The 13,164-nt window shown below is 41.2% G+C and overlaps 2 protein-coding genes across 7 annotated transcripts in view; both read left to right on the top strand.

Moving 5' to 3' along the window:
• The window catches only part of LOC311294803 (von Willebrand factor A domain-containing protein 1-like), a gene marked incomplete at its 3' end in the record, with an annotated part of 9,435 nt that extends 6,956 nt beyond the window's left edge, over positions 1 to 2,479 (top strand). The window contains exons 2-5 of the mRNA XM_084415831.1: positions 550 to 1,086; positions 1,297 to 1,562; positions 1,706 to 2,138; positions 2,217 to 2,479. Coding sequence (XP_084271957.1) covers positions 550 to 1,086; positions 1,297 to 1,562; positions 1,706 to 2,138; positions 2,217 to 2,479 — 1,499 coding nt within the window. The remainder of the gene's footprint in view (positions 1 to 549; positions 1,087 to 1,296; positions 1,563 to 1,705; positions 2,139 to 2,216) is intronic.
• Positions 2,480 to 5,542: 3,063 nt separating this feature from the next.
• Positions 5,543 to 13,163, top strand: LOC311295691 (cyclin-L2-like). 6 transcript variants are annotated; one of them, XR_014628368.1, is made up of 11 exons: positions 5,543 to 5,785; positions 9,133 to 9,207; positions 9,287 to 9,396; positions 9,464 to 9,584; positions 10,059 to 10,123; positions 10,196 to 10,295; positions 11,155 to 11,395; positions 12,031 to 12,121; positions 12,234 to 12,302; positions 12,662 to 12,838; positions 12,979 to 13,163. XR_014628368.1 is itself a non-coding variant. In XM_084417169.1 (10 exons), the coding sequence occupies exons 1-10, from the start codon at positions 5,561 to 5,563 to the stop codon at positions 12,780 to 12,782; spliced, it is 1,203 nt and encodes a 400-aa protein (XP_084273295.1). In that variant the 5' UTR covers positions 5,543 to 5,560; the 3' UTR covers positions 12,783 to 13,163. The 6 variants fall into 6 exon arrangements, 4 of the variants coding, with proteins under 4 accessions (XP_084273295.1, XP_084273294.1, XP_084273293.1 ...); XR_014628369.1 differs by having other exon boundaries at positions 12,662 to 12,865; XM_084417169.1 differs by having other exon boundaries at positions 12,043 to 12,121; positions 12,237 to 12,302; positions 12,662 to 13,163.
• The last annotated feature ends 1 nt before the right edge of the window (position 13,164 follows it).

Below are 13,164 nucleotides of genomic sequence, written 5' to 3'. Positions count from 1 at the left end.
GTGGAATCAGTGATGTCATGGCACTGATATTCTTTCTGTGTGTGTGTGTGTTCAGACGTGTGGGAGGCACAGAAATCGCTGCTCATGTTAGTCTCCTTCAGTCAGTATTAAAGCCTCAGACTAACAGACTCACACACAGATGCAGGATCACAGACACGAGTCACAATCAAGAGCCTGTAGTCGGATAGAAGAACTAATGGTGAAAATTAAAAAAAAACTTTAAATGGTTATTTTATTGAATTTCTATCTATCTATCTATCTATCTATCTATCTATCTATCTATCTATCTCATTAGGTACTCATGCACGCACACACTCACTTATGTGATGGACAGATGCACTTTTATGGACTTCAAACAGAAACAGTCATTCACTGCCATTATAAAGCTTGGAAGAGCAGGAGGTTTTGTAATATAACTCTGATAGTGTTCGTCTGAGAGAAGAGTGTCATACACACCTAGGATGAGTTGAGGGAGAGTAAATCATGGGCTAATCTTCCTTTTTGTGTGAACTATCCCTTTAAGTTCTGGTGTGTGTCTGTGTCTCTCAGTGTGGGACTGCTGTGAGGGAGACGTGCTGCTCCTGCTCGACTCCTCCGGAAGCATCAAATCCCACGAGTTTTCCGGACTGCTGCGCTTTCTGTCGGAGCTTCTTCGGCCGTTCCGGCTGGGTCGCGGGCATGTGCGGGTGGCACTCGTGCTGCTGGGGACTGATTCCAAAGTGGAGTTCTGCCTGGACACCTACGACACCCAGATCGGCCTGCAGGAGGCGCTGCGGAAAACAGAGCAACTGGGCGGAGACACCAACACAGAGCCAGCGCTGCGAGAGGTCCAGAGCATGCTTGTTCAGCCCAAAGCCCTGCCCACAGTCCTCCTCTGGCTCACGGACGGGGCGGAGCCAGGACCGGTGGACGGACCAATGGCAGAGCTGCGTCAAATGGGCGTGTCTGTACTGGTCGTGTCAATCGGACATGGAAACTACCAGATGCTGAAGCGTGTGGTGACGCCGCCTATCGAGACACACCTGCGGTTTGTGGACTTTGATTACATCAGCACCATCACTGTGGACCTGAGGGAGGCCATCATAGGTGAGAGAGGCACTGGGACTGGTCACTAGGGTGGTACACTTTCAAAAGTGTTTATTCGCACATTAAGGGTGTATATTAGTACCTCGTGAAAGAACACTGCAGTGACAGCTTTTGCTCCTCCTCTTCTGAGAGTGTATAGCGTGACGGAGCAGGTTTAGTGTGTCCCCGCTCACAGTGGTGTGTGTGTGTGTGTGTGTGTGTGTGTGTCAGAGCTGCTCCGTGCCGAGCGTCTGCAGGTGTATGTGCTTGGCTCCTCCAGTGTTGTTCTGCAGTGGCGGCCGGTGTTCAGCTCAGATCTGGGAACCTTCGGTCTTCACTACAAGCCCGACCCACCAGACGGCCCAGCGCGCACACACACAACCCTCACTCTTCCAGGAGACTCCAGCTGGGCCGAACTCACCGGCCTGTGGCCCGACACAGCCTACACCGCCTGGCTCGTTCCTGACCACAGCATCCCCTACAGGAGAAACCTCAGCGTGAGCTTCAGGACTCTGCCCGGTGAGCGGACCATCACACACACCTTTCTGAATAACCTTCATCTTTCCCTCGCGGGTCAAAATGACCCAAAGCCCTAAAATTATAGTTTTTTTTTTTTTGTCAAATATTTTGATAATATTTTTTCTATTTTTTTATGCAATTTTTGGGATATTTATTTTATTTTATGGGTCACCTGGGTCACCTGAGATGTTTGTTAGTAAAGCAAGTTTCACTGGTTCCAGAGCGGTTCGGTCCAGCAAGTGTGACGGTGTCGGACTTGAGTCCAGGTGGCTTGCGTGTGAGCTGGAGTCCAGTCGAGAGTCTGGTCGAGAGTCCGGTTCATACTCCGGTTCAGAGTCCAGTCCAGAGTCCGGTCCAGCCTGAGCAGGTCCAGTACCGCGTGGAGTACGGAGAGATTCCCAGCGGCCCGGTCCGGACTGTGACTCCGCCCCCCCATCAGAGCTCCGCCCTCCTGACTCAGCTCCGCCCACTCACCAAGTACCTGATCACTGTGACCGCGCTGCACTCCTCCGGCCACCAGAGGGCGCTGTCAGTCCGAGCCTGCACACCTGAAGGTACTTCAACTGTTTGATATTGACACACTTCCTGTTTATGCTAATTAAGAGTGTTGATTAGTTATGTGTGTGTTTCAGTTCTCCCGCCGCTTGCTGACCTCCGGTTGACCCCATTAGGGCGGGGCCTAGTGCAGGTTGATTGGCAGGGGCAGGGGGCGGGGCTTCTGGGCTACTGGGTGAGTTGGAAGAATGAAGATCAGCCTTTGTTCTCCTCAGTGTATCTGCCATCACACACACTGTCCACGCGGCTAACGCATCTGAGCCGCGGCAGCCGCGTGTGTGTGTCGCCGGTGTACCGCAGTGCGCGCGGTGAGGGGCTCTGCTGCACGGCAAACACTTAAAGTGCACTAAACACACTTAACACACTTAACGCGCACTTAACACACTTAACATACACTTAACGCGCACTTAACACACACTTAACGTGCACTAAACACACTTAACACACTTAACGCGCACTAAACACACTTAACACACTTAACACGCACTTAACACACTTAACGCGCACTTAACACACACTTAACGTGCACTAAACACACTTAACACACTTAACGCGCACTAAACACACTTAACACACTTAACGCGCACTAAACACACTTAACACACTTAACGCGCACTTAACACACTTAACACACTTAACGCGCACTTAACACACTTAACATACACTTAACGCGCACTTAACACACACTTAACACACTTAACATACACTTAACGCACACTTAACACACACTTAACACTCGTAACACACACATAACATACATTTAACACACACTTAACACACATAACACACACTTTAACACACACTTTACAGGAAAATGTAAAACCTGAACTGGATTCCATACTCAACTACACTGCTGTTCAGAAGTTTTGGATAAGTTCGATTGTTATAGTTTTAAAAGAAGTCTCTTCTGCTCACCAAGGCTGCATTTATTTAATCATTTAAATATTATGACAATTTAAAATAACGGTTTTCTATTTTTTTTATTGTTTTACATTTTTATAATTTTTCACAATATTATTATTATTATTATTATTTATCAAATAAATGCAGTCTTGGTGAGCAGAAGAGACTTCTTTTAAAAACATTAAAAATCTTACCGATCCAAAACTTTTTACTGGTAGTTTAACTGTACTTATGCAGCTGAACTGAGCACTGACTAACGAAAATAATAATTACAGTTTTTCTCGATTGTTTACACACATTTTCTGAAAGCATGCCTCATATTCTCAGAACTCTACACACAAATCAAAAAACACACACACAATGGGCAAAACCCCTCAATTCTCCTGCAAAATGAAACTTTACATTCAAAACAATGTTATTTCTTCTCAAAATGGTATTTTGTTTTCAAATGACACACACAAACCATCATATGAATAGACATTTATAAGAACCAGTTGAACACTGATGTGCTCAATGTAAAACACTATGATGAATGGAAAACACTTCTTCTCCATTCATCATAATGACTTAGGCCTTTTTTTTGTTCAGTGTTACACTTACTACAGACAGTACATATATAAGTGTGTTGTAAAATATTTGAGAATATTGTAAAATTGTGAAATATTGTTTTTATACTCAGAACATACAAATACACGGTAACAAATTTTATTTTTCCCACAAAAACAATGTACACAGTGTACATCCCAACCAACACAAAGTTGTACATACAGTGGTCTACATACAGTACAACAGAAGAATTTACTGTATACACTTACAGTAAAAAAAACAAAAAAAAAACAATGTTGGCATCCATTGCTCCATTGAAGAGCTCACCTGTTGCTCTTTTATGCTAAAGCTCTGATTACTAATTGTAAAACTGTGTGACGGGTGTTTGCCCATGTGATGAGTCAGTGTGCATATCTGAATGGCAGTGTGTTCCTTGTGAAAACAAAAGATTTTCTGCATGAAAATTGTGCCAAAAGCAGAGAATTGTGTGTAGTGTTTTGAAAAAAGTGTGTTTTAGAACTGCCGTTTGAGTGTAAAGCAGGAATTGTGCTTGTAGTTTAGCAGAACTGGTTCAGAGGGTTGGTGAATGAGTTACATGTTGTGGTCATTGTGTCTCAAGTACCAGTATTTGTGTGTAAACAATTGAGAAAAACTGTAATGTAAAAAGATTATGATTGACAGTTGTGAAAACCTCATGCAATCCCATCCTGACACCTAAAAGCTCCACTGCTGCACACACACACACACACACACACACACACACACTTACAGTGTTTCAGATCTGAGTGTGTTATTATTATCTCTGATATGTGTGTCTACTGCCACCTAGCGAGTGTAAAGCAACATCATCACTCTTATCACTGGATTGATTTTAGTGATAATTCTTTACCAGATCACTGAGATGTTGAGGCTTGAACTGCAGTATTAAAGAGAAGAACCTTTTAAATAATTTGATGAGTGTTTCATTATTTCATATTATTTCACACATCTCAATAAAATACACTTTTATTACAATGATAATCTGCCAAAATAACTAAACAGTTTACTAATGTTAATGTTTATTCTTCTAATTTTGTGTATGTTTTGAGGGAATTGGTGTATATTGTGTTTCTTGTTTATAATGTATTAAACTATTTTCTTAATGTTTCTGGCTCTCACACACCCAGCCAACAATGTTGATTCCCAGAACGGTCCCATAAATAACGAATGAGAACCATATGTGGACAATGTTCAGTGTTATTGAACAATTATTGTTCCTACTGTAAAACCGCAATAAAATACTCTTTAAAACTGTCAAAATGTTGATCTGTTTATTTGGTTGCAAACACCAAGTTATCCGTTTTATTGTAGTAGTAGTAGTAGTAGTAGTAGTAATAACTATATTAACTATACAACGCTCCCTTTTTAGTTGGATTTATGATAATCATATTTATTATACGGTCAAACCTAAATTTATTCAGACACCTTCAACATTTCTCACATTATCACAGTTTATTCGCTTTAGTTTAGAAAATGGTAATAAAATATGAGCAGAACTCAGTTGATGTTTGACTGGTTTTGTCCGTCCTTCTGTTAGACTGTCTCACACATGAATTATGTTGAATATCTGTCAGCTGTTAAATTTAACTACACAATTAGATAATACCAGTTTAGCTCAACCAAGCAATGCTTCATTTTGTTCAGTCTGTGGTGTAAAAAGGTATAACAATTTTTATAACTTTACTGTTAGTCCACTTTATGAAGAAGATTTGGGTAAAATATGTCACAGTTTACTTTATTTTGCTACACAATAGTGTCCTGCACCCTAAAGAAAATATAAAAAATTATATCTGGTGTCTGAATCATTTTTGGTTTGACTGTATATCAGAGTATAATTAATTTTTCATGTTTTTATATTTGCGTTGGCTCCCTCAGTCCTGCAGATGGCGCTGTGAGCGTGTTGAACGGTATGTACATCCGCGTGAAAATCAAAATGGCGGCGGCCGCAGGACTGATTCTGCCCGGTGACGGGATCGTAATCGCGGGAAAAATCTACTCGGGTGTCGCGCTCACGCTGGAGAATTGCCTGTTGCCCCCTGAGCGCGTGCACTGCAGCCCCTCGCGCGCTCACGGGCTGTCCGCGCGCACGGAGGAGCAGCTACGTAACCGGATGTGTGAGATGATCCAGAACGCGGGAATTCTGCTCCGTTTGCCTCAGGTTCGCGCGGTTTTATGTTGCCTAGCAACTACCTGTCAACACGATTCCCTTCTGAAAAAAAAAAAAGAAAAGAAGCTTTTAAACCTGATTGAACTGGTCAGCTGGCTCTCAGATTGGCCAAACCGGTCTAGTTCGGGTTTAGAGGGGTTTTAGGTTCTTGTCATAGATATAAACACTAGATGTCGCCTTGTGGGTCTAAACATGCGTCAAAACCGCCGCCATCTTTGAACAGGGGTCTTGCCATAGGAAGTAGCTAGGTAACGCTGCTATCTCCGCCTATACTTCAATTTTATGGATGATACCGGACTTTTGTGCTGCGTATGGATGTTCACACGAACGAAATCTAAACCAGACAGCATGGGATTAGATTTACTCTGTGGATGGTAGTAGTCAAGTTGTTTTTTTATAAGTTCAGTGTACATTTCTCTGCTTGGAGGAAGAAAATGAACTGTGATTCTCGCACAGCTAATGAACTGTGAATATTCTTTAGATATTATTTGAAATAACTCTTGTGTTTAAAATGTACAATATGCAGGAGTTGATCCTCAATACCCACTTTTGGCTGTGATGTGCTGTGTTGTTCCTAACTTTTGATTTTTTACCGATTGTACTCAAACCTTTTAATGAAAAAAAAAAAAAAAAAAAAAACTGTAAGTACAGTCCTAATAGTATGCTGGTCCTCTCCCTGTCAATCTTCAAACAGTACATCCATGATTATTATACATAGAATTCCGCAAATCTTATGTAGGTTTTGCACAAGGACAGTGGGCTCAAGGGCTTGTTTCTTTCCTTGCAAACTGGGGATGGAGGTGTGGAAGGACACTGAAATTTGTGAAAATGTCAACTGTTTAAATCCTTTCTTTAAAGTGAATTTCGTTTTGTATAAATTGTATCTTAATTTTAATAAATTTTATTCATCAACAAATTGCTTGTTGATATAATCATGGAGGCGTCCGCGCGGTCACTTACTTATTGCACGTTAACTGGAGCGCATCTCATCCTAACTTAACGAAACTCAGCCTATGCCTCACACAGACAAGAGAAATACATCAAATACACAAAGCTTAAATAGTCTTTAAACGAAATCATTTAAAACGAAAGAAAAAAGCTAGGCTACTCTCTGATTATGTAATCCATTATGTGCATTTCTCTCTCTAGGCGCGTTCACTACGGAGATGGCGATCGTCAACTTCATCTCTGCAGCCGAGTCGACACTGTCAGAAGTTTATTAATAAAAATCAATGCACGCGTCACCGGATTTACAAATGCACTTCTTGCTTGTTGCACGCACACATATTATGTCGAAATAACGAGATATTATGTTGAAATAACATTATTCTTAATAAAACATCTTTTAGAATATTTGATTGAATGCTGAATGTTGCGCTTGTTCAATTTAATAAAATTAAAAATTTAATTGTGATCATTAAAATAATTGAATATTAAATATTTAGTGGCCAAGTTTTGCTCATTTATATATGTATTATATAGCAATAGTTTATTCTAAGTTTACTCAAGTGGAAGAATGTGACTAATAAACGTAGGCCTACTAGCACTATGCATTATATTTTGAAAAAGAAGTAATTATCTTAATATCAAAACCTTAAATTTCCTCTGGACTCAATGATAAATACATGACTGACCGTTGGAACGAACCATAAAAACTAGAAAATCGCATTCATGACGATTTATGGTGATTTTATTTCCGTTAGACCTTTGCCTACATTGACGCTGATGCATTAAAGAGGAGGGGCTCCCCTGTTCCAAGATGGCGGCTCTATTGACGCATTCGTTCCAATGAACTGCCGTATACAAGGCGACATCTAGTGTTTATATCTATGGGTTCTTGTTAGCTGGTCTAACCCCCACCCTGGCCAGTCTAAGACCAGATGTTGTTGTTTCACTAAGCATATAAGGAACATTTCAGTAGCTGGTTGCTGAAACGGCTTAGACTAGTCTTACAACTTAGTCCTTGAATTGAATATGAAAAGTAACTTAACTGGGGCTGGTTGCATAAACATAGCCATTATGTTAATCTGAAACCGCTCCCTATACACTATATTGTGCACTCAAATGTCATACACTATATAGGGTACTAATTAGTGAACGAGTGAGCGGTTTCGGACACAGCTGGTGTCTTAAGTTCTAGTATGACCCACTAGCAGTTAGTTAGGGGCAGTCAGTCTTAGTTTTGGTATCAAATTAGACTAATCTACGTTTTTACGTAACTGACTTAAAAAAGCTATAGACAGAAAAAAATGTGATGTCTAACTTCTAAGACTAGTCTTACGCCCGTTTCACACATACTCCGTGTGCAGTGTGTATGCGGTGCAGGAGCAGCACGCGCTATAGTGCTTTCACATGTGCTGCGTTTGCAGTGCGTAACTGATCCACGGCTGGACCACAAACACATACTCACTATTTTTATTTCAAATCCAGAAGTTATGCAGCAACTTTTATTTAAAAAAGTTTTGTCAGCATTGCGATTCTCTTTGTAGGCCTACACATATAGCCTACACTCTTTAATGGACGTATGCACGTTTAAACACAATTTAAACAACGTAGGCCTATTTTTCCATGCATTACTTCTACTTGTATTAAGTTGCTCAAGCAAGTGGTCAATTATTTAACCATGTACTTATATTAAAATCGCAAACATTTTAAATTAAAACTTAAAATTGACAAAAACAGTCGACTCTCATGCCTTTTCTTTTGCATTTAAATTTTAATACAATAAATCTTGCATGTCACAAAGAACTTGTTTTTCCACCTCCACGAATGAGACGAGTGTTGTTCATTATGTTGCCTTGTTGAGGTAAATTGTAGTTTTCCTTGCTTTACCCCGGTCTTAAAGTAAAAAGATGACTGTGAAAAAAAAATTTGGCTAGTATTTAATTAAATACATTTATGGTGAGATTACATTTTATTTAATTAAACGCATTTACGGTGAAATTACTACATTTTCAGGTCCATCTGTGTTCATTTTGACCACGAAACATGCGCTGTCACTTTAATTAAGCGCGTGCAGCACAGCAGAAATAGACTCGGTGTGGAAACGATCGCTGCACTGCTGTATACGCACCGCAACTGGAACGGATTGACGGACCGCATCCGCGTGCAGTGTGAAAGCTCTAACCTGTTAACATGGGTACGGAAAAAAATACGCACCGCATACGCACTGCAAACGGAGTATGTGTGAAACAGGCGTTAGAGGTTCATGCAACAGACCTGTATGAGTTCTAAATAAGCCTGGCTAATATATCAGTCAGTCGCTGATTTCAGTGCTAGTTTAATATTATACATCCCTCATTAGCATGAAAACACAGTTGTTTACGATGTTTTGTCAGGTCGCCATGGCAACGGCCCAGATCCTGTTCCATCGGTTCTTCTACTGTAAATCATTCGTGAGACACTGTGCGGAGGTGAGCCATCTCTAAACTAGCTGTCCGCCACTCTCATGCATGACCTTTAACCTTTAACCCTCTCGTGATGATGCCGCAGACGGTCGCCATGGCGTGTCTTCAGCTCGCGTCTAAGATCGAGGAGGAGCCGCGGCGCGCAAGGGACGTCCTGAACGTCTTCCACTGCCTCAAGCATGCCGCGGGAAACAGGTAATGAGCGTTACAGCGTTACAGCGTGAGTCTGGAGTGTGTTCTGACGCTTCGCTGTCTCCGTCAGGCCTTTCTGCCCCCTGCTGTTGGACGACGGCTACGTCAGCCGCAAGAGTCAAGTGATCAAAGCGGAGCGGCGCGTGCTGAAGGAGCTCGGCTTCTGCGTCCACGTCAAACACCCACACAAGGTCTTTACACGCTCATTTGCCGCATTTCAGGCCAGAAACATACTTTTCACGCAAGTTCAGCCCAAAGCATCTCACAGACAGTGCATATGATGTCATTTTCGTAACGTCCGCGCAAATCTGCATTTTTTTTCGCTTATTGCTCAACCGCGTGAAAGATGGAGTGGAACATAAGACACAAAGTATACCTGGGCGTTTAACGTTCATTATTGCGTTACTGTAACATATTCTCTTTCAAAGTATCGTTGATTGACTACGCAGATGAGTAACACAATAACACTTGTTAAAGACAAAGTTATACTTCGTGTTTTACGTTCAACTCCATCTTTCGCACAGTTGAGCAATACATGAGCAACATAGCATAGCATGTAACGTCCATTATTGCGCTGATATGAACATGTAAAAGGTGTAATTTCTAAAATTGTGACGCATTTCGCAGCGTTTGCGTTCTGGCCTCATGCTGTGTTACCTATGCAGGTGATCATGGTGTATCTCCAGGTCCTGGAGTGTGAGAAGAACACCAGACTGCTTCAGATAGCCTGGTGAGATCCTGAACTAAACATTGTGATGAAAACACTCACTTGTGTTGTAACGGTCCGTCTGTGTTTCTCCAGGAACTACATGAACGACAGCTTGAGGACTGATGTGTTTTTGAGGTTTAGCGCTGAAACGGTTGCATGTGCGTGTATCTTTCTTTCTGCAAGAGTTTTACAGGTGAATCACATGTTTCTGCTGACGTTGTATTATTTAGATCATTTTAGGTTTTTTAACTATTAAACCTGCCCTTCACACACATAGCATGTAACAAAAATAAGTTCTAAGAACATTTTGCTAACGTTTCCATTAAAGGAGTCGTTCACTTCAGGATTAAAATCTCCTGATAATTTACTCTCCGCTTCGTCATCTAAGATGTTCATGTGTTTCTTTCTTCAGTGGAAAAGAAATGAAGGTTTTTGAGGAAAACGTTCCAGGATGTTTCTCCATATAGTGACTTCAATGGGGTCCAACGGGTTGAAGGTCCAGATGTGAGTTTCAGTGCAGCTTCAAAGTCTCGACACGATCCAGCCGAGGAATAAGAGTCTTATCTAGACAAACCAGCCGACATTTTATAACAAAATAAACATTTATATACTTTTTAACCACAAATGCTCGTCTTACACTAGCTGAGATGCGACACACATTACGTAATCAGGTTGAAAGGTCAAGCGTGACGTAGGCGGAAGAACCGACCCAGTGTTTACAAAGCCGTGCAAAGACTAAGTCAAGCGCCATTTACAAAATAAATAAAAGGTAAAACAACGATGTCGGACGATTTTGAAGTCTTTGAACGATTTCGAGACTTTGAAGCTGCACTGAAACTCACATCTGGACCTTCGACCCGTTGGACCCCATTGAAGTCACTATATGGAGAAACATCCTGGAGTGTTTTCCTCAAAAACCTTCATTTCTTTTCCACTGAAGAAAGAAACACATGAACATCTTGGATGGCGAGGGGGAGAGTAAATTCTCAGGAGATTTTTATTCTGAAGTGAACTACTCCTTTAAGTTCTGAATGTTTTTTAAACATGGTCAGATCCCTCTGCCTGAGCAGCCGCCCTGGTTCTTGTTGTTCGGGGTGTCAGAAGAGGACCTGATTGAGATCAGCTGTTGTATTCTGCGGCTGTACACACTTCGCTGTGATTCGCTGACGGCTCTTCAGCAGCAGGTGGAAAAAACACGGTTAAAGTTGGCGAGCAAACCTGGAGGAAAATCGTTCTCGACACACACCCCGACACGCGAGCCGGCGGCAGGTTTCTCTCCTGCGTCTAAACCTGGTGCGTTCACACATAGTATATACAGTCAAACAACATTCATTCAGACACCCTCAACATTTCTCACATTATCACAGTTTATTCGCTATAGTTTAGAAAATGGTAATAAAATATGAGCAGAACTCAGCTGATATTTGACTGGTTTTGTCCGTCCTTCTGTTAGACTGTCTCACACATGAATTATGTTGAATATCTGTCAGCTGTTAAATTTAACTACACAATTAGATAATACCAGTTTAGCTCAACCAATCACCAAGCAATGCTTCATTGTGTTCAGTCTGTGTGTAAAAAGAGCATTAGCAATTAAAGAAAAAACACTTCAGAAAAACATGATCAGCTCAAAGTGTCGGAGTAATTTTTAGTCCCAAATTGTTAGAAATGTCACTGGTAGGGTTAGGGTTAGGTTATGTCACTGGTAGTCTCTGTATGAAGAATATCTAGGTGTAATATGTCACAGTTTACTTTATTTTGCTCTCCTCACTTACAGAAATGAACTATAGTGTCCTGATCACACTAGTGAAACATATCAAAAATGATCTCTGGTGTCTGAATATTTTTTGGTTTAACTGTATATATACAGAGTTTATATATAAATATAAATATGTTTCTGCTGTACGTTCATTCTCTCGTTCTCTCAGCGACTCCTGCAGAAAACCAGAAGAACCACGAATCTCCGCTGTCGCATCTCGCCCTCAGAAACGCCTGTCGAAAGATCACAAGCCGAGAACGGTGAGCTACACGACTTTACAAGAGTGATGTTAGTGATATTAGTCATATTAGATATTAGTGATTTTAGATATTAGTGATATTAGATAGCTAGTGTTTCGCGTTTCTCTCTCAGTAGGAAGCGTCTGAGTCGCAGTGATGAACGACGAAACACTCGCTGGATCCCGTCTCCTCCCAGACGCAGGTAACCCTCATCTATAGCATTCACACCTGAGTATATATAACCTGACGGAATAGACAAGTCACATTTATTTATATAGCGCTGTTTACAGTACAGAGTGTTTCAAAGCAGCTTTACAGAGATAAGAGGAAAATAATGCAACAAAGTTTGTTTCCAGAAGAAAATAGCGTCACAGTCCAGCTTAAGTGGGTTCAGTGATGGTTCATTTCTGTTGTAAAAAAGTTTTAAATTTAGTTCATTAATATATATATATATATCCGCTCTGAAGAAAACCGTGATGTCATCGTCCAGCTCAGTTCAGTTCTCAGATCAATAATATTGTTGAATATTAAACAGAATAGTTCCTCCTGTCTGTCTTCCAGGCGCAGTCGTAGCGAGTCCTCTCCATCGCTGTCCGTTTCTCCCGAACACACACACTCCTACAGACACCGACAGAGGGAACGCGAACGAGAGCGGACAAATCGTTCGTCTCGCAGGAGATGATGTCATCAGGTGTGGGGGGGAGTGGCCTAAAACTGACCAATCGTCTGAAGCCGCTTGTATGGATCTAAACTGCCTTGAAAAAAGTATTTTGTATTGTGTATTTTCTGAGAGAGAAATCTAGTCACAGTCTGCATAAGAACTGAAATAAAATGGGAGAATTTTAATAACTGTGTTTTTCTTCCTTTTTTTATTGCAGGAATACATACAGAAATTTTACAAAATACACATATCGACAAATAAAAATGAAACAAAGACAAACAATAATATAAGGATAGACAAAAGAAAAAAAATGGCAGAGAAAAGAAAGACCGTAAAATTTGAAGCGCATGTCCTGTGGGGTGTCGAGTGTTTGGGGGTAATTTAACATCTTTTACCGGTAACA

This window comes from Rutilus rutilus (assembly GCF_951802725.1).
Source record: "Rutilus rutilus genome assembly, chromosome: 8".
In the NCBI taxonomy this organism is placed as follows: domain Eukaryota; kingdom Metazoa; phylum Chordata; class Actinopteri; order Cypriniformes; family Leuciscidae; genus Rutilus; species Rutilus rutilus.
The sequence above is the reverse complement of the archived record's forward strand: the minus strand, read 5'-3'. Positions and strand labels throughout refer to the sequence as shown.

Coding starts and splice junctions, on each gene's coding strand:
- LOC311295691 (XM_084417166.1), top strand. CDS start 5,561: ATGGCGGCGGCCGCAGGACTGATTCTGCCCGGTGACGGGATCGTAATC. Junction 9,397..9,463: donor AAGCATGCCGCGGGAAACAG/GTAATGAGCGTT, acceptor TGTCTCCGTCAG/GCCTTTCTGCCCCCTGCTGT. Junction 12,303..12,661: donor CCGTCTCCTCCCAGACGCAG/GTAACCCTCATC, acceptor TCTGTCTTCCAG/GCGCAGTCGTAGCGAGTCCT.